Raw genomic sequence first — 24,427 nt, 5'->3', positions numbered from 1 at the left:
ACTCTTTCTTCTATCACTTATAACTATATAAGTATCCACATGTACCCAAACACTACCTCAGTCTCTACCATTGACTTCAGGTCATTTGTATGTCTGATTTTCTGACATGCACTCCCAATGGGTGGAGCCTCTTGCCAAGAGTGCAAAGTAGGACAATTGCACTTTAAAATCTACAGCAGATCCTCTGCCTACTTTCCCCTCCAGAAAGTTGCCTGTTCACAACACTCAGCTGCCGAAGCCCTTATCCATATCTTCATTACCTCAAGGATTGATTTCTCAATTCCTGCCCTGGACAAGCTCTCCAACTTAGTCCTTTCACAAATGCTAGCTCATCCAGAATTCTATGACCTGGGTCCTCACCTGCTCAAAGTCCTGCACAGCCATTTCCCTTGTCCCTGTCAAGTGCCACTGGCTCCTTGTGACTCAGTGAATCAATTTCAAGGGCCTCATCTTCCCACCCTTCTATGGCCTAGTTGTTCCCTAGCTGGGACATCATCTCCAGCCATACTTTCCACCCTCTGCTCCTCTGATTTGTTCCCCATTGCACCATTGGAGGATTCAACCACTACACCTTGCCCTCTGGAAGTTTCTTGGAAGCCTCGCTGCCTGTTCCCCTACCTTCAAAAGTTCATAAAATCTATCTCTTTGCCAGTACTGTTGGACTACCCCCATGTCTCTGACTTCATGCCTGGTTCCATTTTCTCACCTGTAAACTCCTATAAGATGATTTTCTATATGAACAGCACTATATAAATGCAGATGGTAGCTTGTCACAATTGTGCAAAAGCAGACAACTTGACGTGCAAAGATCAATAAAAGTAAAGCTCCCTGGGGTGGCCCATGAACATGTAGAGACAACCCCCATACTGATGCCAGAAAAAAGAGCATACGTAATGAATGGCGCTGAATTAACTAGGGGAGATGTTGAAAGTGTTCTGGAAGTGAAAGTAGACTCTACACTGCCCATGTCCAGGGGAGCAACAATGCACAAAGCAGTCAGAATACTGAGCTATTTCACCAAGTCAGTTCAGCTTAAGGTTCAGGCTGTCATACTGAAGCCTCATAGTGTGCTGAGAAGGCCACAATTTGAATGGGCATTCGGTTCTGTTCACTGAGCACAAGGGAAACACTCAAGCCCTGGAAGGACCATAAGGCTGACCCTTGTGTCAGAGGACTGAGTTCTGTGGAACGGGTCAACAAACGGTGATCCAGCCTTGGAATGAGTGACCATAACATGGTTGACTTCCAAATTCAGTTGGAGGGTGAGAGAGTTGGATCTCAAACCAGTGTACTAAGCTTAAATAAAGGAAACTATGAAGGTATGAGAGCAGAGTTGACTAAAGTGGACTGGGAAATAGATTAAAGTGTAAGACGGTACATGAGCAGTGGTGTACATTCAAGGAGATATTTCACAACTTTCAAGTAAAATATATTCCAGTGAGGAAAAAGGGGTGTAAAAGAAAAGACAGCCATCCGTGGCTAAGTAAAGTAATAGAGGATAGTATCCGACTGAAAACAAGGGCATATAAAGTAGTCAAATCTAGTGGGAGGATAGAAGATTGGGAAGCATTTAAAAGCCAGCAAAGAATAACTAAAAGATTAATTAAGAAAGGGAAGATAGATTATGAAAGTAAACTAGCAAAAAATATAAAAACAGATAGCAAGAGTTTCTACAGTTATATAAAAAGAAAAAGGGCGGCTAAAGTGAATGTTGGTCCCTTAGAGGACGAGACCGGGAAATTAGTGGTGGGGAACATGGAGATGGCAGAAACGCTGAACAAATATTTTGTATCAGTCTTTACAGTAGAGGACACTAAAAATATCCCAACACTGGACAAACAGGAGGCTATGGGGGGGAGGAGCTAAACATGATTAAAATCACTAAGGAGGTGGTACTCGGTAAGATAATGGGACTAAAGGCGAATAAATCCCCTGGACCTGATGGCTTACATCCTAGGGTCTTGAGAGAAGTAGCGGTAGGGATTGTGGATGCATTGGTGGTAATTTTCCAAAACTCCCTGGATTCAGGAAAGGTCCCAGCAAATTGGAAAACTGCTAATGTAACGCCCTTATTTAAAAAGGGAGGCAGACAAAAGGCTGGAAACTATAGACCAGTTAGCCTAACATCTGTAACATCTGGAAGCAGTAACAGGACATTTGGATAAGCATAATTTAATCGGACAGAGTCAGCTTGGTTTTACGAAGGGGAAGTCATGTTTGACAAATTTGCTCGAATTCTTTGAGGACGTATCAAACAGGGTGGGTAAGGGGAACCAGTGGATGTGGTGTATTTGGACTTCCAAAAGGCATTTGACAAGGTGCCACACAAAAGATTACTGCACAGGATGAAAAATCACGGGATTGGGGGCAATATACTGGCATGGGTGGAAGATTGGCTATCTAACAGAAAACAGAGTGTTGGGATAAATGGTTCATTCTCGGGTTGGCAATCAGTAACTAGTGGTGTTCCGCAGGGGTCAGTGCTGGGACCCCAACTCTTTACAATCTATATTAACGATTTGGAGGAAGGGACCGAGTGCAACATATCCAAGTTTGCCGATGATACAAAGATGGGAGGGAAAGCAGTGAGTGAGGAGGACATAAAAAACCTGCAAAAGGACATAGACAGGCTAAGTGAGTGGGCAAAAATTTGGCAGATGGAATATAATGTTGGAAAGTGTGAGGTTATGCACTTTGGCAGAAAAAATCAAAGAGCAAGTTATTATCTAAATGGAGAGAAACTGCAAAGTGTTACAGTACAAAGGGATCTGGGGGTCCTGGCGCATGAAACACAGAAGGTTAGTATGCAGGTACAGCAAGTGATCAGGAAGGCCAATGGAATCTTGGCTTTTATTGCAAGGGGGATGGAGTATAAAAGCAGGGAAGTCTTGCTGCAGTTATACAGGGTACTAGTGAGGCCACACCTGGAATACTGCGTACAGTTTTGGTTTCTATATTTAAGAAAAGATATACTTGCTCTCAAGGCAGTTCAGAGAAGGTTCACTCGGTTGATTCCGGAGATGAGGGGGTTGACGTATGAGGAAAGGTTGAGTAGTTTGGGCCTCTACTCATTGGAATTCAGAAGAATGAGAGGCAATCTTATCGAAACTTATAAGATTGTGAGGGGGCTTGATCGGGTGGATGCGGTGAGGATGTTTCCACTGATGGGTGAGACTAGAACTAGGGAGCATAATCTTAGAATAAGGGGCTGCCCTTTCAAAACTGAGATGAGGAGAAACTTCTTCACTCAGATGGTAGTAAATCTATGGAATTTGCTACCTCAGAGAGTTGTGGAAGCTGCGACATTAAATAAATTTAAAACGGAGATAGACAGTTTCCTAGCTGATAAGGGAATTAGGGGTTACGGGGAGAGGGCAGGGAAGTGGGCGTGAGTCTAGGTTCAGATCAGCCATGATCCTATTGAATGGCGGAGCAAGCCCGAGGGGCCGTATGGCCTACTCCTGCTCCTACTTCTTATGTTCTTATGTTCTTATAAGAGAGGGGACCTTATAGATGCATATAAGATGCTACATGTTATAGAAAACAAACCTGAACACTATTTCAAGATAAACCATGGCTGCAGGACAAGGAGACAGAGGTACAAAGTGACAAGTTCAGGACAGATATCAGGACGCAGTTCTTCACACAGAGCGATTAATACCTGGGCAGAATAGTGGAGGCAAAAACTCTGGAGTTATTCAAGGCCACTATTGTAGTGTATGTAACCGTCTACCTTTAAGAGACTATTGTATGTAACCGTTCACCTTTAAGAGAACTATTTTAGGTGTGGCACTACTTGTTTGGCTTCTGTATACGGTAATACCGACGGTGACCACACCGGTATATAAGTGCTGTGGCATGATTTATAGGGCAGGTTCGCCCTGACCTTCGAATAGTAAAGTCCTGTTTGTTTGTTACTCCTGAAGTCTGTGTCGTTATTAACTGCACAACCCACAGACTTTACAGTGGCGACGAGTCCGATCGTACCCTGCGGCAAGACTACCAAAGCAACTAAAGAGCGTCGAAGAGAGGCAACCGCCCTCGTCGTTCTGCTGGGAGAAAACACGAGGCTGCAGCAATAGAAAGGAGGAAGACTTTAGCAACAAAAGCTTCCATCAGCAACAGGCACTGACTGTCCCTTCTGCCACGGTGCGGAGTGAGCCGATCAGCAGGAAGCAAGGCGGCCACGGAGACTGTGAGTAAGGGAAAGTGTAAAGAATATCCGGAGGATAAGGGCTGTGCACTCGACCACGGTCGAGGGGGAAAGGAGCCGGACGGAAAGTCGGGTCCAACGGCGTCGTGAGACAGCCAGACCGCGATCGGCGGGAAAGCCGGGCAGCGACCGAAGCCACGAAGCGCTGAGACCGGGTGCGTAGGCGCGGGAAGAGAGAAACTCAGCCACAGCCGGGGAGGGAAGCACTGGACTGCGAGAGGGCTGGGAGGCGAATGGGGTCCGAGCGAGCAGGAGAGGCAGAGCCGACCAAGAGAGACTGCGCGAGAGCCAGTCCAGCGGCTGATCTGTCCTCCGTCAATGGGGTGTAACCAGCGCCGGTAGAGCTGAGCGAGCGGGAGAGAGGCAGAGCCGAGCAAGGGGAACTGTGCGAGAGCCAGTCCAGCGGCTGAACTGTCCTCCGTCAACGGGGTGTACCCAGCGCCGGTAGAGCCGAGTGAGCGGGAGAGAGACAGAGCCGAGCAAGGGGAACTGTGCGAGAGCCAGCCCAGCGGCTGAACCTATTCGCCGTCAACGGGGTACCCAGAGCCGGTCGCCCTGCCATAAAAAAAAAAGGGAAAGCCTTGAAGCCGACGCGTAGGCTGTGAACCTGAAAGCCAGCGGCCGTCGCCCGTCGGGAAAGTGTACCCCTCCCGCCAGGGAAGAAACGCGGGAAGCCGCCTGTGGTAAACCACTGTTGTTAGTATTGTTGTTCACCACTGTTGTTAGTACTGTTGTTCACTGTTAGTACTGTTGTTCACTCTTGCATATTGTTGTACTTGTCTGTGCATGCCTCAGCTGACTCCGCCCCTGGCTCCACCCTCATGGCTGGGTATAAAGGTCGCTGCTCAGAAGCCTCCGGCTCTTTTGGATACCAGGCAACCACAAGAGGCATGCTCTGTTCTTTGGTAATAAAAGCCTGTTTATTACTTTCCCAATCTCCAGTCTTTTGTAGCAATTAATAGTGCATCAATTTTATTACCAAAGTTAAATGTTGGCTGCAGATGCTGATCAACTGATGGCACAAAACGCTGAGCAGCAGGCACTGCTGCGAGCCCTCAGACCAACATGCCTGGACCTAGACCCCCATGAAGCGGGTTCGTCGACTAAATTCGCACAATGGCTGCGTTGCTTTGAGGCGTATCTGGAAGCCTCGACCGTGACTCTTGATGAAAATAAACTGAAAATCCTGGCCTCGAAGGTGAGCCACCAAGTCTATACTTTAATCCAAGATGCGACGACCTACGCGGCGGCTATCGACCTACTGAAAGGGCAGTATGCACGCCCGGTTAACACGGTCTATGCCAGGCACCTTTTAAGATCTCGCAGACAGCAGCCCGGGGAATCGGTGGAGGCCTTCCTACGGGCACTGCGGGTACTCGGACGCGGCTGCGACTGCAAGGAAGTATCGGCCGCGGCACATGTGGAGGGACTGATACGAGACGCTTTCGTTGCGGGTCTAAGGTCCGACTACTCCCAGCAGAGGCTGCTGGAGAAGGGTGAAATAGACCTGACAAAGGCAGTGTCCCTCGCGCTCTCGCTCGACGCGGCCCACAGAAATATGGACGCTTTCTCACCTAATCGCCCCGCGCCGTGGACGCCGCAATCTTGGGCCATGGGACCGCCACCTCCGACTGCTGCAGCGATGTCCAAGGCACAAAAATGCTATTTTTGTGACCAAGCTAAACACCCTAGAGCACGCTGCCCCGCGAAGAATGCTACCTGCTCCGGCTGCGGGAAGAAAGGTCACTACGTTAGCGTCTGCAAAGGGAAGACCGCTAACGCCAGCAGTGCCACGTGCGAACCGTGGGCGCAGCCATCTTGTCCGCCATCTTGGGCTCCCCCAGCCGCGTGGGGATCGGGACCGTGGGCGCCGCCATTTTGTCCGCCATCTTGGACGCCTCCGACTTCGGTTACGGGGGACCCGGATTCCACCACCGCCTCATCGGACGACCGCATCGACGCACTTGAACATACGCTGGCTTCCGTGACGCTGGATCAATCTCTCCCGCATCAACTGTCCAGGTCCATGATGGACATTACGGTAAACGGCCGCGCCACTACCTGCCTTTTTGACAGCGGGAGCACGGAGAGTTTTATACACCCCGACACGGTGCGCAGTTACTCTCTCCTGGTCCTGCCGACGCGTCATCGCATCTCTATGGCTTCCAAAGCCCAGTCAGCGGAAGTCGGTGGCTACTGTATGGTGACTCTTTCAGTGCGGGGTACTGAATACAAAAATTTTAAACTTCTGGTCCTGCCCCATCTCTGCGCTGCCGTCCTACTGGGGTTGGATTTTCAGTGCCACCTTAAGAGTGTCACTTTAGCGTACGGTGGACCCCTCCCCCCTCTCACAGTCTGCAGCCAGCAGTTTTTAAATCGCCCGCCGCGCGCCATTTGCAGCCTCTCCACCCTTAAAGTCTCCCCCCCCTCCTTGTTCGCTAACCTCACCCGCGACTGTAAGCCCATCGCTACCAAAAGTAGGCGTTACAGTGCCGGGGATAGGGGTTTCATTAAATCCGAGGTAGCGAGACTCCTGAAGGAAGGGATTATCGAGAGGAGCAATAGCCCATGGCGAGCACAAGTGGTGGTGGTGAAGGCTGGCGGCAAACAGCGCCTAGTTATTGACTACAGCCAGACGATCAACCGCTACACCCAGCTGGATGCATATCCACTCCCCCGCATATCTGACATGGTCAATCAGATAGCACAATACCGGGTGTTCTCGACGATTGATCTGAAGTCGGCATACCACCAGCTCCCCATCAGGGCTGAGGACCGCCAGTACACAGCTTTTGAAGCTGACGGTCGGCTCTATCACTTTCTCAGAGTTCCCTTCGGCGTCACCAACGGAGTTTCTGTCTTCCAACGGGAGATGGACCGGATGGTTGACCAGAACGCGCTCCAGGCCACTTTCCCATATCTAGACAACGTCACCATCTGCGGCCACGACCAGCAGGACCACGACGTTAATCTAGAGAAATTCCTCCGGACGGCCCAGCGGCTGAATCTCACATACAACAAAGGCAAATGTATGTTTCGTACTACGCGCCTTGCTATTCTTGGCTGCGTAGTGGAGAACGGAGTCATCGGCCCAGACCCCGATAGAATGCGCCCCCTTATGGAGCTCCCCCTCCCCCACTGCCAGAAAGCACTGAAGAGATGCCTGGGGTTTTTCTCTTACTATGCTCAGTGGGTGCCCAACTATGCGGATAAAGCCCGACCCCTCATCAAGTTCGCCTCCTTCCCCCTGACAGCAGAGGCCTGTGCAGCCTTCACTCTCATAAAAGGAGACATTGCGAAGGCCACAATGCACGCTGTGGATGAGTCCCTCCCTTTTCAAGTGGAGAGCGACGCATCCGACTTTGCCCTAGCTGCAACCCTTAACCAGGCGGGGAGACCCGTGGCCTTTTTCTCAAGGACCCTCCAGGGCCCCGAGATTCGACACTCCTCTGTCGAAAAGGAGGCCCAGGCCATTGTGGAAGCCGTGCGACATTGGCGGCATTACCTGGCCGGAAAACGATTTACCCTGCTCACTGACCAGCGTTCAGTGGCTTTTATGTTTCATAATAAGCAGCAGGGCAAAATCAAGAATGACAAGATCTTAAGGTGGAGAATCGAACTCTCCACCTACAATTACGATATCTTGTACTGGCCCGGGAAACTCAATGAGCCCCCAGATGCCCTATCACGTGGTACATGCGCCAACGCGCAGGTTGATAGACTACAGACCCTCCACAATGACCTCTGCCACCCGGGGGTCACCAGGTTCTTCCATTTTATCAAATCCCGTAACCTGCCCTACTCCATCGAGGAGGTCAGGACCATGACCAGGAACTACCAGATCTGTGCCGAGTGCAAGCCGCATTTTTATAGGCCAGACAGAGCGAGCCTGATCAAAGCCACGCGCCCCTTCGAGCGGCTGAGCATCGATTTTAAAGGGCCCCTCCCCTCCTCTGACCGCAATGTGTACTTCCTCAATATAATTGATGAGTATTCCCGTTTCCCGTTTGCCATCCCTTGCTCGGACATGACCAGTACCACGGTCATTAAATGTCTGAATGACCTCTTCGCCTTGTTCGGTTTCCCTAGCTATATCCATAGCGACAGGGGCTCATCTTTTATGAGCGACGAACTTCGGCAGTACCTGCTCGCGAGAGGCATTGCTACAAGCAGGACCACCAGCTACAACCCCCGGGGTAACGGCCAGGTGGAAAGGAAGAATGCGACAGTCTGGAAGGCAGTCCTTTTAAACTTAAAATCTAAGGGCCTTCCGACCTCCCGCTGGCAGGAGGTCCTCCCTGCGGCGCTCCATTCCATTCGGTCGCTGCTCTGTACACCCACCAATGCCACTCCTCACGAGAGAATGTTCTCCTTCCCCAGGAAGTCCACGTCGGGGATTTCGCTACCAACATGGCTGACTTCTCCAGGTCCCGTCCTACTGCGGAAGCACGTGAGGACCCATAAGGCGGACCCCCTGGTCGAGAGGGTGAGCCTCCTCCACGCCAACCCGCAGTATGCTTACGTGGTGTACCCGGACGGGCGGGAGGACACAGTCTCCATTCGAGACCTCGCACCTGCAGGTGCTCCTGAAACACCCTCTTCGCCACCCACCGCTACTCCTGCCTACCCCCAGGACACAGTCCCCGCACGAGACCTCGCACCTTCGGGTGCCTCTGAGAGACCACCATCGCTACCTCCCATTACCCATGCTCTGACCCCTGTAGACGGCATGCAGCAGCCCCAGGGTCCGCCACCTGCTACACCTCCTCTGAACGAGACACCGGGTTCAACGTTGGATGCTGCACCATCACCGCCGCTGCTGCGACGCTCAGGACGGCTTACAAGGCCTCCTGATAGACTTCAGTACACAAATTTTTAGTGCACTTCACCCCGCCAGACTCAATTCTAAACAAGGGGTGAATGTGGTAAACCACTGTTGTTAGTATTGTTGTTCACCACTGTTGTTAGTACTGTTGTTCACTGTTAGTACTGTTGTTCACTCTTGCATATTGTTGTACTTGTCTGTGCATGCCTCAGCTGACTCCGCCCCTGGCTCCACCCTCATGGCTGGGTATAAAGGTCGCTGCTCAGAAGCCTCCGGCCCTTTTGGATACCAGGCAACCACAAGAGGCATGCTCTGTTCTTTGGTAATAAAAGCCTGTTTATTACTTTCTCAATCTCCAGTCTTTTGTAGCAATTGATAATGCATCACCGCCATTAGGCGGGGAAGAAGACAGAAGCGGGAAACCACCATTGAAGTGGGCGGGGAGAGAAGATAAGAGCGGGAAACCGCCATTTTTGCGGGAAAACCGCCATCTTAGAAAAAAAAAGAAATAATAATTTAAAGAAATACTTGTGTTGTTCCCAAAGAGAGGAAGATGCCTAAGCGTGGTAACATCAACGAGTTTAATTCCGAAGTAGAAGACTGGGCCACGTACGTGGAACGCATTGAGATCTATTGTGAGGCCAATAAAATAGAAGAAGATGACAAAGCTATAACCTTGCTGAACTCGATGGGCGCAAAGACATACGGGCTCTTGAAGCATCTACTAGCACCAGCTAAACCGGCGGATCAGACTTTCGATGATATTGTGGCTGTCCTGAAGGACCACTTGAACCCTACACCGTTGATGTTGGCTGAACGATTCAAATTCTATGCGAGAACGCAACGGAAAGACGAAAGCAACGCAGAATACTTGGTCGAACTGCGTAGACTAGCGAAATACTGCCAGTTTGGAGGGAATCTGACAGAGGCATTGCGAGACAAGTTCGTGTGCGGGTTGGCAAAGGAAGGAACGCAAAAGCGACTACTCGAAGAGAACGACCTTACACTTGACAGGGCTGTCCTTATTGCAGCATCGCACGAAGCCACAGCGAAGGGAACTGCGGAAATGCAGCTAAAGACAGCAGCACTAAGTGTGGATCAAATTACCTCGACAACAACAAAATGCTATCGTTGTGGGAAGACAACACACGACCAGAACCAATGCTGGTTTAAGAACCAGGAATGTAGGAAATGTGGCAAACTGGGTCACATAGCTAAGGTATGCCGGTCAGGGAAGAAGACCAACAACCAAAGGACCAACAACCAAAGGAAGCCATCACAGGAAAAGTACAACAAGGTACACCAGGTGGCTGAGAAGAGTTCAGACGAACAGAATTCAGACTCAGACCCAAACGGCCAGGAGCTGGGTAGTCTGAGAATTCACAATGTGAGTAAGGAAGCTGACCTACAAACTATCTGGGTCATGCTAAAAATAGCTGGAATCCAAGTGAAAATGGAGTTGGACATTGGATCAGCTCTATCAGTCATAAATCGAAGGGATTACCACCGGCTATTCTCACATATACCCTTAAGAGATACCAAGTTCGTATTGCAGACATACACGGGGCATAAAGTATACCCCATGGGAAAGATAAGAGTCAAAGTGAGAGATAGGGGTAAAGAACACCCAAGAATGAACTTATACGTACTACATGAGGGAGGACCACCACTTCTAGGACGGGAGTGGATCAAGAAAATAGACATGGAATGGCACTATCTAATAGCCATAATGAGTGAGGACTCGGTGCAGACAATCAGCTCAGATTCTGAAACGGATGACGATAAGACCAACCCAAATATGAAAGACAAGGCTGAAATGGACTTGCCGACGAAGGTTGGAAAAACGAAGGCATGCATAAAGGCTTATGCTCCAGAGAAGAACAAAGTTTCAGAACAGAACTCCACCGAACAACGACAACCTAGTTCGACAGAAAATTCTGAGCCTGTTCAAGTTACGGACATATCCATGACGGAAGAACACCGAGCTCGGACTCAAACTTATTTCAAATTACGACAACAATTAGAACAATTGAGTTACCGTCTCGTACAAGAGATGAAAACAATGAAAAAGTTCTATGACACCGAATGGGAGAATCTGGAAAGACAACAGAAGCAGCTAGTTCAAGCAGAGAGCGACCATAGAGCCATCGTGACCAATTACCGATCACATCTCCCTTATGCTGTTCAGGAGTTAGAATATTTGCAGGAAGAAGCAAATGAAGAGGAATCTGCAGGAAGCCAGGATTTTATTCCAGTTCTTCTCTACGACTCCTTACAAGCAGAGTGTGAGAAGTTGAAAGAACAGTATGAACAGGCCCAGGCTACAATTCTGGAAGGGGTTAACTCGGCAACCTCCGAAAAGCTAGTTTCAGTGGAAGCATATGAGCAACTGAAGGTTGAACATGAGCAAGAAGTCCAAAGGCTGCAGGAAATTCTTGATGAGCTCAAGGCCAGGACAGGCTCATCGGTAGAAGTTCCATCCATAGATGAGAAATTAGAGGTGAAAGACATGGCAGAACCTGAAAGACAAGATGTACAAGAACTCATAAAAATATTAAAGGAAACCCAAGACAAATATGGGGCGGCAATGACCGAGATTCAACAACTTGAAGAACAGATTCAACTGGGAATCCGTTCAGTGGAAGAAAAGGGAACTGTAAGAAACACAGAGACTGTAAGAATGGCCTCTGAACATGAGCTAGAGAGCATCAAGGCGCAACTTCTCCGAGCGCTGGAAGCCAAAGTACAAGAGGAAAAGAAGGTGAAAGCATTGGAGGAAAAGGTGGATGAAATGGAGAAGACTCTGACCCACAGTGTTCCCGTGGAAGAGTTAATGGTCAGCCAACTCCTTCATATGCTGAAGGACAAGAATCTACAATGGGAACAATCTGAACACGAGCTTCAATCTTCAAAGGGAAGGAGTTCGGAGCTCTCAAAAGTTATGGAAATAGCTGAGGTTGCAACACAGATTTTACAGGGATGCCAAAAGTACGCTGAATCACGTCTATGTGAACAGCAGAAGGTGGAAACAGCTGCTCCAGTAGAAGGATTGAATAGCCTGATCAATCAATCCCCGAGGGAAGGGGAAGTATTGAAATCACAAACGAGGTCATTAGTGAAGGATTGGCAGGAAACCCAGGAAGAGCGAGATGAATATGAACGCATGAAGAAGTCTCTTCAGGAAAGATGTCTAGGGAGGGAACAACAGTCGGCTAACGTCCAGTTGGGTACGGAAGAAGTAGCAGGCCCTCTCGCTAGACTAGCTCAGGACGACACCGAATATTACCATGACCTGTTGAGTGACAGTGAATATTACGAGGATCTGGTCTGCCCAGCTTGTGATGAAAACTCCCAAAGTGCAGAAATCAGGATGAAGCACTTAAAGTCTAAGGAACATAGAGAGATGGTGGCGCTACAGCTGGCAGCTGATAAGGGAGCCCCGGGAGTCTCCAAGAAGCAGAAAAGAAAAAGAAGAAGCAGAAGATGATAACCATCAAAATCATTATCACTCCTACCAGATCATGCACGTGGGCCCTACAAAGGGAGATAGATCAGTTGGAAAGTAAGAAAAATTACCAAGGCAATACAGCTGTTTGTAAAAGTCAGCATTGCTGGTTCAGCAGGACGAAAGTTCAAGCTGTTACGTCAAGGGGAAGACTAGTGGAGGAGTCACGCTAGCAATGTGAACCGGCTACACCACAGCGATGTTGTTCGGACCGAGTCAAGACTAGAGACTGAATCTATACACTGTTCCCACAGAAACTGAACCTGTGAACTGTTTCCCACAGAGACTATATCTGTAAATTGTTTACCTGAAGCTGAATATATGTATGTTAATGAGAAATAGTATGTTGTAAGCTAAAAAGGGAGGATTGTAGTGTATGTAACCGTCTACCTTTAAGAGACTATTGTATGTAACTGTTCACCTTTAAGAGAACTATTTTAGGTGTGGCACTACTTGTTTGGCTTCTGTATACGGTAATACCGACGGTGACCACACCGGTATATAAGTGCTGTGGCATGATTTATAGGGCAGATTTGCCCTGACCTTCGAATAGTAAAGTCCTGTTTGTTTGTTACTCCTGAAGTCTGTGTCGTTATTAACTGCACAACCCAAAGACTTTACAACTATGAGATGGGACAGAAGAAGGATGAGGATGATGGACTGAATGGCTTCCTTTATCTGTGCTGATCTTTGTGGTCTTAAGAGGAAGCAGCTGACATGATGTTGATTACTCTGCTTATGATTTAGGTTCTGTTGATTTATACTAGGTATCAGTCACATTTTGACATTACTGTATTTCCGGGAGGTTTCTCCCGCTCCATGCCGGAACTTCAGCAGACGTTTGGCGGAAACCCCGCCCTGCAGAAATTCCACCAATGTTACGGCAGGAGAGCGGGAGACGCCCGAGGACATTCCTGGTATATATCACTGTAATCACCGATACCGAACCTTACCTTGGTGCTAACTGGAGTGCTGCTGATGCAGTCAGTAGTAGGGCATTGACCTCTGATTAGCTTTTGTTCATAGTAGCACATTTGAGATTAGTAACCTAGCATGAGGAACTGTGACTGGAAACACATGACCTTCTGTTCAGCAAAGGCACCACTGACACTCAATATACTTCACTGTTTGTGGCAACAAATTGGTTGATTGCTTTTTATGGTGGCTTTTGTACAAAAAGCTTCTTTCCTAACAAGCCTTTCTTTGAGCACATTCGACACTCTTCTGTTCCTGGAAATAAGGATTACAGCTGTATAGCAATTGCAGCAGTTATAGGCAAAAGTTAATGCTCCCAAAGGTGCCCAGAACCAAACAGTAGGGTGCTGGATTCCTGGCTCTAAGAAGTTGAGTTGCAACCTTGGTCATTTAGGGAGGAATTTGTTTATTTGGATCATCTGGAGGAACAGCTCAGGAAGGAATCTTGCCCTCGGTCACTCAGCATGCCCCTTAGCGTGCTAAAGAATTGGCATTGAGAATGTCCACCGGCTGGCCTGCCACACACTCATAATTAAAAGAATCAGGTGGTTAATGGGGGCAGAAGAATCTCAGGAAAACGACAGCAACGAAAGGTTGATCTGTTTAAATACCGGTACACTACCACATGTGGCGCAAGCCCTAAAATCACACCATGTGATACTAACATGCTCAAGGTGTTTATCTCTTTTGACTTTTTTAACAGATACGCTAACCTATCTTAAAAAAAAACAGGTTGGCTAAAATGTCAGAGAATTTTTTTTTCCAGAGATACATTCATTAAATGTCACTGCGTTGGTATCACACGGTGTAACTTCAGGCCAAATGTGTGAACCCACACTGGCAACTTTTATTAATGATTTTAGGAAGCTGCTCCTTCCCACACATTCCCCAGGATCTGAGGCCATTCCCCTAGGAAGCTGCTCCTTTCCACACATTGCCCAGGATCTGAGGCCATTCCCCTAGGAAGCTGCTCCTTCCCACACATTCCCCAGGATCTGAGGCCATTCCCCTAGAGAGCTGCTCCCTCCTGCACATTGCCCAGGACCTGAGGCCATTCCCCTAGGAAGCTGCTCCCTTCTGCACATTGCCCAGGACCTGAGGCCATTCCCCTAGGAAGCTGCTCCTTCCCACACATTCCCCAGGATCTGAGGCCATTCCCCTAGGGAGCTGCTCCCTCCTGCACATTGCCCAGGATCTGAGGCCATTCCCCTAGGAAGCTGCTCCTTTCCACACATTGCCCAGGATCTGAGGCCATTCCCCTAGGGGGCTGCTCCCTCCCGCACATTGCCCAGGATCTGAGGGCATGCCCCTAGGGAGCTGCTCCTTCCCACACATTGCCCAGGATCTGAGGCCATTCCCCTCGGAAGCTGCTCCCTCCCGCACATTGCCCAGGACCTGAGGCCATTCCCCTAGGAAGCTGCTCCCTCCTGCACATTGCCCAGGACCTGAGGGCATTCCCCTAGGAAGCTGCTCCCTCCTGCACATTGCCCAGGACCTGAGGCCATTCCCCTAGGGAGCTGCTCCTTCCACACATTGCCCAGGACCTGAGGGCATTCCCCTAGGAAGCTGCTCCCTCCTGCACATTGCCCAGGACCTGAGGCCATTCCCCTAGGAAACTGCTCCCTCCTGCACATTGCCCAGGACCCGAGGCCATTCCCCTAGGGAGCTGCTCCTTCCACACATTGCCCAGGATCTGAGGGCATTCCCCTAGGAAGCTGCTCCCTTCCGCACATTGCCCAGGACCCGAGGCCATTCCCCTAGGAAGCTGCTCCCTTCTGCACATTGCCCAGGACCCGAGGCCATTCCCCTAGGAAGCTGCTCCCTTCTGCACATTGCCCAGGACCCGAGGCCATTCCCCTAGGAAGCTGCTCCCTCCCGCACATTGCCCAGGACCCGAGGCCATTCCCCTAGGAAGCTGCTCCCTCCCGCACATTGCCCAGGACCCGAGGCCATTCCCCTAGGAAGCTGCTCCCTCCCGCACATTGCCCAGGACCCGAGGCCATTCCCCTAGGAAGCTGCTCCATCCTGCACATGTGCAATTGCTGGACCAAACTCGCTGCTTCAAATTGGAACAAACAATAGGTTTTACTCTCCAACATCATCAGAAAATAAAAAGCTGTGATAATGCTTATGTCGTTGGTAGAATTATGGTCTTGTAATATTTGCTGTCAATCTTTGCTATTTTGACAGTGGACCCGCCTCCAAACCCACCCCCTCAGCACTATTAAATTTGCGGCCATAGTCTAAGAATAAGGGGTTGGCCATTTAGGACTGAGATGAGGAGAAATTTCTTCACTCGGAGGGTTGTGAATCTTTGTAATTCTCTACCACAAGGGTTGTGGATGCTCAGTCATTGAGTATTTTCAAGACTGAGCGCGATAGATTTTTGGGCACTATGGGAATCAAGGGGTATGGGGATAGTGCGGGAAAGTGGCATTGATGTAGAAGTTCAGCCATGACCTTATTGAATGATGGAGCAGGCTCGAGGGGCCGAATGGCCGACTCCTGCTCCTATTTCTTTTGTTCTTATGTTCTCACATCTCAATTTTCAGGTTCTCCAATGATATTGCTACTGCAGAGAGCAGGGCTAATTTGTGTTGTAGTGATGTCTTTAAGTTGTAACTGCTCTACCATCTTTCATTATGCTAGTTCAGGCTGATCTGAGTGGACTAACTGGCTAGAGAGTCCTAAAAAAAAGCGACTGTGGAGGAAAGTATTGTGACCCAAATGCACTGAAAGCAGAGTATTGAAAGCTCAGGTGCATGCCCCATGTGCTATGAGTATAGTACTTACCTGTGAAATTGTAGAGCTGAGCTTTTTGTATTTCTGTGAAAATAAAGAAAGCTACAATTAAGAAAGCATTTATGGGTGCCATAAATTAAACTCTAATAGTGTCTGTTTCATTTGCATAATTATTAAATATGTTGATTACATAGAATTTACAGCACAGAAACTGGCTATTCGGCCCAACTGGTCTATGCCGGTGTTTATGCTCCACACACGCCTCCTCCCATCTTACTTCATCTCACCCTATCAACAGGTGATTTATGATGGTTTTATTGTTGAGTATTAATGTCACTCTGTTAGCTTACATGGATGTCTGTAAATCCGACTTCAAAGTGAGGTGCATAGTATATAAAGTTAAAAGGGCACTACCCCTTTGGCAACAGCTTAGCTTCTGTATAAGTGCCCCTTAAGTAGCAGATCGCATACTTGGGATGATGCCACCAGTATGATTGTTTGTGATCCCATTTGCGTAAGAAAGTGGATTGTAAACCTAACAAGGCCTCCGTACAGAAGTTGACAAAATGGTGGCTCAGGGATGGGATCAGCACAAGTTGCGCTTTATGTATTCCTCCAACACTCTCTTCTCAGGAAGTACTGAAGAATTGTCGCGGGTTAGTTCTCAAGGACTAGTGTTAACCTTTTTTGCCAGCTAGGCCTATTCATGCCAGTGCTGTCCTCAGAACAATACGAAGGCCTGGCTTTGAAGCTCTCTCTCTCTGAATGTTGCCTTTTTTTTGTTTCTAAATGACTCATTTTCTATCTTGGAAAGATTCTTATAGAACTGCACCTTAATGGGGCTATGAACCCACAATCCACTGGCTCAAATGCAAACGCGCAGCCACTGAGCCAAACTGACGCTTAATAGTCATTTGCCGTAAAGTGCAGAAGGGTGAATTGCTCGAGCTCCGGCTCCCAGCAGGCACCTGTGTGGGTTGGAGAATCAGGACGAGAGCTCTGCAGCCGCGTCCCTGACCCGCACGCCGTTCAAGTGCGGTTGCTCACTGGAAGCGCCAGATGCGGGGAGGATGTTTCCACTGATGGGTGATGTAGTGTCCGAGGATCAATAATACTCAGACTGCAGGAGAACAATAAAACAGGTATTTACTGAACAGAGAGTAATTCAAGACTGAAGTACAGAAGCCTGCTATGGCTTTATATACAGGGGTCGCCACTGCCGGTACTGCAGTATAGAATCAGTTCTTCTCTTAAAGGTACATACACAACAATTCCTCCCCTTTTAGATAAACAGTACATAACATTCATTTAACAACTAAATAATAACTAATTACAATTACAATTTTCTCTGTACTATATACCTCAACTGAAATAATCATTTATAAGTTCAGTCTTTGAGGAGGCTTCCTGATCCTGACTGGATAACGCCTTTCTCGAGTATCCTGTTCTTGCGGCGGAGTTGATTCTGGCTCATTGTCATTGGTTGGTTCGTCAGCTTCTAATACCACTGCTTCTGAGGTAGACGCAATCTGTACTTCGGGTTGATTACCAGGTGCACCTGCTCGTGGTATGGGTTTGGCTTGTTCCTGTGACTCTAGAATCTGGTCAGCATGGCGTCTCACGATGCTCTCTCCAACGTCCACTGTATACATTAGTGGTCCCTGCTGTGTGCATATCGTTCCTGGCTGCCATTTTTCTGTTCGGTAGTCGCGGGCCAAGACTGGTTGCCCTATCTTGAAGCTCCTGGTTGGCTTCTCATTTATGTGCTGGAATTGCTTATCCTCAACATCTCGTCTTATGTTTGGTTTGAGCAAATCCAGACGACATCTTAGCCTTCAGTTGAAGAACATTATGGCTGGAGTTTGGTTGGTGACTGCATGTGTCGCATTCCGGTAAGCAAACAAGAAATTATCCACCTTGTGTTGTAGTGGTATGTTGTCATTATGCATTGCCTTTATTGCCTTTTTAAAGGTCTGAACAAACCTCTCAGCCAATCCATTTGTGGCTGGATGATATGGGGCAGATGTGTAATGTTTCACCCCATTATTCCTCAGAAACCTCCGGAAATCCTCGGACACAAACTGTGGCCCATTGTCGGAGCAAATCTGTTCTGGCAAGCCATTTCTGGTGAAGATGGTCCGTAGGACTGCAATAGTTTTCTCCGTGGTGGTGGAGGACATTTTGATGACCTCTGGCCATTTTGAATGGGCGTCCACAGCGATTAGGAACATTGAGTCCATAAATGGACCAGCAAAATCAATGTGTACCCATTGCCATGGAGATGAGAGGGCCACTCCCATGGATGTAGCGGGGCCTGTGGTGGAGCGTTTTGGACCTTCTGGCATCCTGTGCATCCCTTGGTCATATCCTCGATTTCTTTATCGATTCCCGGCCACCACACAAACGCCCTGGCTAGGCTCTTCATTTTTACCCCTCCCAGATGACCCTCATGAAGCTCATTGAGCACTCCATCTCTCAACTTGGGTGGAATTACCACTCGGGATCCACACATCAAGGTCCCCCGGCACACTGACAGCTGTTCTCTCCTTGGCGAGAATGCTGGCAACAGTGAGTCGCCATGTGCTGGCCATCCCTTCACCGTCAAATCATAGACCCGAGAGAGTGTCGGGTCATTTCGGGTTTCCTTCTCTATACTTGAGTTTGTAACAGGTAGACATTCGACTATGGTCGCATGGAATATCTCAACAGGGTCCACTGCAGGTGCTTCCTCTACCGTAGGCAACGGTAGGCGCGACAGCCCATCAGCGTTTCCATGCTGTTTCGTACCCTTGTACTCTATGTCGTACTGATGTGCCCCTGGAAAAAGTGACCACCTTTGCAGCCGTTGCGCCGTCATCACCGGAACGCCCTTCTTTGGGTTAAAAATGGAGACCAGGGGCTGATGATCAGTCAGTAGGGTGAATTTCTGCCCGTGCAGATAGTGATTGAACTTCTTCACCCCCCCACACCAGGCTGAGGGCCTCCCTGTCAATCTGGGCGTAGTTACGCTCGGCTGAGGTTAACGAGCGCGACGCAAAGGCTATTGGCCTCTCTGAAACGTCAAGGAATTTGTGTGACAGCACCGCTCCGATGCCGTAGGGAGACACATCACATGCTAACCGAATTGGTAGTGTTGGATTGTAGTGGGCCAATACTTCTTTGGAAGTGATTAGGCATTTACATTTCTGAAAGGCACACTTACACTCATCACTCCATTTCCATGTTACTCCAGTTTGCAGTTGGGCGTTCAGTGGGTGCAGAATTGTAGATAAATTCGGCAAGAAGTTATAATAGTAGTTCACCAACCCGAGGAACGACCTCAGTTGCGACACATTTTCCGGTGCTGGAGCCTTGACTACAGCCTCAATCTTGTCCGGCGACTTATGCAACCCTTCCTCATCAATCATGTGGCCACAATACGAGATTTGTCTCCTGAAGAACTCGCATTTGGGGCGGTTGGCTCATAGCCCATATTCCTGTAATCTCGTGAGCACCTGCTCCAGGTTGGCAAGGTGTTCACTGTCATTTTCACCCGTAACCAGGATGTCGTCCAAATAACACTGGGTCCCCGGGATCCCTTGCAGGACTTGTTCCATCGCCCTCTGCCAAATAGCCAGGGCTGATGCTACCCCGAATACCAGTCGATTGTACTTGTAAAGGCCTTTGTGAGTGTTTATCGTGAGGTATTTCCTAGATGCTTCTTCCACCTCCATTTGTAGATACGCTTGGGCCAGATAAATCTTCGTAAAGCGTTTCCCTCCAGATAGTGAGGCGAAAATATCTTCTATCCGTGGAAGTGGATATTGTACTGTGTGCAGGACTGGGTTCACAGTTACCTTGAAGTCCCCACAGATGCGAACCTACTTCGGTTCCCCAGGCGTGCTGCTCAATGATTTCTTCATTACAGGAACGATGGGTGTGGCCCACTCGCTCCAGTCCACCTTGGACAGCACACCCGAACGCTCCAGACTCTCCAGCTCTGCTTCAACGGCTGGGCGGATCGCGTAAGGTACCGGTCTGGCCTTAAAAAATTTTGGTTTTGCGTTATCTTCGATTTTTATCGTTGCCGTTACTCCTTTTAGAGTCCCAAGTCCTTGTTGGAACACCTCTTTCGCGTCAGTTAGAATTTTTGACAGTCGTCCAGGTGTGACGTTATCATCCTTTTTATCAGTCACAGTTAGCGCCTGAATGGAATGCCAATCCAATTGTATTTTTCGGATCCATTCACGTCCCAATAGTGGTGGTCCTCCACCCGATAGTATATATAGATTCAGTTTCTGTGTTTCCTTGCCGTTGTATTCAACTGGCACCCTTATTTTTCCTCTGGGGTAGACTTTTGCCCCGTGTATGTCTTCAATACAATGGACGTGTCCTTCAAGGGTATGTGTGAGGAAAGCCGCTCATAGTCTCGTCGATTCATGACAGTTAGGGCTGATCCTGTATCCAATTCCATCTTTACTTGGAACCCTGCTATCATGAGGGTGACCCAAATGGTTCGGTGATCCTCCTTTGCGATCACGTTGTGTAACTTTAGACAACTTAGTCTCCTGCTCCCGGAGTCATTATCACTCTCCTGATCTTCCGAACTACTGTCTGTCATTTTTTTTACTTTCTTGTACTTTTCCTTAGTAGTTCTTGTAGTGTTGGTTTTCTTTCCCGACCTGCAGACTCTTGCTATATGTCCCATTTTCCCGCATTGCCTGCATACTTTGTCCTTAAACCAGCAGTCCTTCTGATCGTGGGTTGTTCTGCCGCAACGATAGCACTTTTCTGCTCCATACGCCATTTCGTTAGTGCTGTATTCTTGTGGTTTCTGTTGTATTTCCGTAGCTCCCCGTGCTGCTGCTTCGTAGGATACTGCCACGCTGAAAGCCTGTTCTAGCGTCATGTCCTTTTCCGAAAGTAGTCGTTTCTGGGTTCCTTCACTCTGGAGCCCGCAGACAAACTTATCCCGTAAGGTGTCTGCCAGTCCTGCTCCGAACTGGCAGTGCTTCGATAACTTGCGTAGTTCCATAAGATAGTCAGCATTGTTCTCATCTTTGTGCTGGTTTCTTTTATGGAACTTGAATCTTTCTGGTATCAGCAGCGGTGTAGGGTTTAGGTGTTCCTGTAAGATATTAACAATCTCTTCAAAACTTTTCTCCATTGGTTTAGCTGGGGTAATTAAATTCCACAATAGGCTGTACGTTCTCGCGCCCATCAAATTGAATAATACAGACGCCTTCTTTCCATTGGCCACCTCATTGGCATTGCAGTACACTTCAATTCTTTCCACATACGTGGTCCAGTCTTCTACCTCGTTGTCGAAAGCAGTGATACTGCCACTCTTCGGCATCTTGGGTGATTTAAAATGGCGCCTCCCGCGCTTTTTCTTCTTCCCCAATGTAATAAAATGGCGCCTCCCGCGCTTTTCCTTCTTCCCCAATGGAATAAAATGGCACCTCCCGCACTTTTCCTTCTTCCCCTTGTTGCCACGCTGCTCCTAGCGTTCTACAGGGTAATGGCGGCGACCCGCGGCTTCGGCGCGTCTCACTTTTCCTTCCCCGTGTTCTATCCTCTCCACGCTGCCCTGTTCTTGAGCACCGACCGCGCCCTGTGCGCTCCACCCTCTCTCTCTCTTTTCCTCCCGACGACGCTGCACGGCCCCTTTGCAGAGCCGCTCGATCGAGCCCGAGCCCGCCGCAGTCCGGAAGGGTCAGCGCACTACCTGCTACCAGCACGACTTGCTGGAACACCTCGACTGGGGAGCCAGGCCCAGCTCTCCACAGCCTCCCCTGCAACTCTCCGATGGATCCCTGGGCGGTTGCCCGCGGTCGATGCCCGCCGTTCTGACTTCGACCTCCAAGAAGCTTCTCTTCAGGGAAAAGATCCCCGTGAGGTGATGCAGTACTGCAGGTGAGTTCAAACCTGCCCGTCGCCAGTGTAATGTCCGAGGATCAATAATACTCAGACTGCAGGAGAACAATAAAACAGGTATTTACTGAACAGAGAGTAATTCAAGACTGAAGTACAGAAGCCTGCTATGGCTTTATATACAGGGCTGGTCACTGCCGGTACTGCAGTACAGAATCAGTTCTTCTCTTAAAGGTACATACACAACAGGTGAGACTAGAACTAGGGGGCATAATCTTAGAATAAGGGGCTGCCCTTTCAAAACTGAGATGAGGAGAAACTTCTTCACTCAGAGGGTAGTAAATCTATGGAATTTGCTACCTCAGAGACCTGTGGAAGCTGTGACATTAAATAAATTAAAAACGGAGATAGACAGTTTCCTAGCTGATAAGGGAATTAGGGGTTACGGGGAGCGGGCAGGGAAGTGGACGTGAGTCTAGGTTCAGATCAGCCATGATCCTATTGAATGGCGGAGCAGGCCCGAGGGGCCGTATGGCCTACTCCTGCTCCTACTTCTTATGTTCTTATTTATCAGAGAATTTGCCCGATTGTTTCTCTCTTTACTGGAGTCTGGCTCTGTTGTATTATTCTAACGACAAACTGTTGGATAATTCCTTCCTTATCCTTTTAACAGATTCATAAAGCTAGAGACAGGAACATGTCTGAGAATTAACTTCATTCATTCTTCAAAACATTCACCGTTTAGCATGCCATACAGATTAGTACACATCAGCCTCATGTCTGAATCTATCTGTGCTAGGGGTAAATCACGAGAATGGCTTATCAAAGTGCTGTATTCACCAATCTGGTCTTGTCGGAGTCAGATGTTGTAGCTCTTTTTATACCATTTTCTTTATGGTCTGCTTCCTGCTGGATGTGCTTTATGGCGCCCAGCTCTTTGAACAGATAGCTAGACAGGGATGAGAGGCCTCATGTCTTTTCATGCCATACTGTTACTTCCTATCATTGCTTTTCCCCGAGCCATAGCTTTATTGTAAAAAACCTCTGGTGTATGCTCTATAGCAACATATTGCCTTTTATATTTCAGCAATCTCCTCCTCTTACACTACACCCTATTGTGATGAAAAGCCTGTGTTTCAATCCTAACACCTGTTTAAACTCAATATTAGCCACCTAGCTTATTTATTTAATAATCTACATGTGCCTATATTTACAGTACAGGGTACAAAGTCTTCGGCCCTGAAATTCATTCTTCTCTAATGTTTTGACCATCATTGAGGGGAAAAGACAGGCTTTTTGAGAACACGGTTTAAACCAATTCTATTTACATATGTGTCAACTGTGGTTCAGTGGGTAGCACTCTCACATCTAGAGTCAGCAGGTTGTGGGTTCAAGTTCCACTTCAGAGACTTGAGCACAAAAATCTAGGCTGACACTCCAGTGCAGTGCCGCACTGGCGGAGTTGCCGTCTTTCCGTTTGCTCTCTCAGGTGGACGTAAAAGGTCCCATGGCACTATTTTGAAGAAGAGCAGGGGAGTTCTCCCCGGTGTCCTGGCCAATACTTATCCTTCAACCAACATCGCAAAAACAGATTATCTGGTAATTATCACATTGCTGTTTGTGGGAGCTTGCTGTGTGCAAATTGGCTGCTGCGTTTCCTACATTACAACAGTGACCACACTTCAAAAAGTACTTCATTGGCTGTAAAGTGCTTTGGGACGGCCAGTGGTCGTGGAAGGCGCTGTAGAAATGCAAGTCTTTCTTTATTACTGTTCTGTATTTGTTCTGTATTAGAATATTGTAAAAGCATATCTATATTCTTATATTCAAGCCATCACCAGTCTTCAGGATAAATAACTTTTCTGTGCTGCAGCACACTTTATATCTGGGCCTCTTAAATGTGTCCTGACAAATGTGCCAAGGGTTTACTGAGTCAACGGAGTCGGGAGGAGCAAAAATATCCATATTGATAAACAGTTTGAAATTTCTGTCAAACTACGGTCTAACTCTTGCAGGTGATGTTCCACCATTGACTGTGAATTGGAGGCGGAGGCGGAGGGAGATTCCAACCAATATCCAAAGACTTACCTTGAAGCTCGAGTGAATCACCGTTGATGGTTGATGGGAAGCTGCTCTGTAATACATTTGTGTTGTTAATATTTTCAAGGAAGGCATTCATGACATTAGTTGCACTGAGAGCCAGTTCACTGCCATTTGGGAGACAACAATCCAGCCAGAAACTCACGGTAGTGTAATCCGAGCTGTAAAAACAGAAGAGAAAAGCTGGTAAATCTTCAAAGACCAGTGAATTTCA

General features: G+C 48.3%; 1 protein-coding gene across 1 annotated transcript in view; it reads right to left on the bottom strand.

Annotated features, from left to right (window-relative positions):
- The window catches only part of LOC147102087 (transmembrane protease serine 11B-like), a 53,231-nt gene that overhangs the window by 16,127 nt on the left and 12,677 nt on the right, over positions 1–24,427 (bottom strand). The window contains exons 4-5 of the mRNA XM_085965068.1: positions 24,202–24,374; positions 16,312–16,344 (exon numbers count right to left, since the gene is read on the bottom strand). Coding sequence (XP_085821194.1) covers positions 16,312–16,344; positions 24,202–24,374 — 206 coding nt within the window. The remainder of the gene's footprint in view (positions 1–16,311; positions 16,345–24,201; positions 24,375–24,427) is intronic.

Source organism: Somniosus microcephalus, chromosome 22, assembly GCF_052327205.1.
Source record: "Somniosus microcephalus isolate GS21.2 chromosome 22, FLI_Smic_1.0, whole genome shotgun sequence".
Classification (NCBI taxonomy): domain Eukaryota; kingdom Metazoa; phylum Chordata; class Chondrichthyes; order Squaliformes; family Somniosidae; genus Somniosus; species Somniosus microcephalus.
This window is presented reverse-complemented; position numbering and strand designations above follow the sequence as displayed.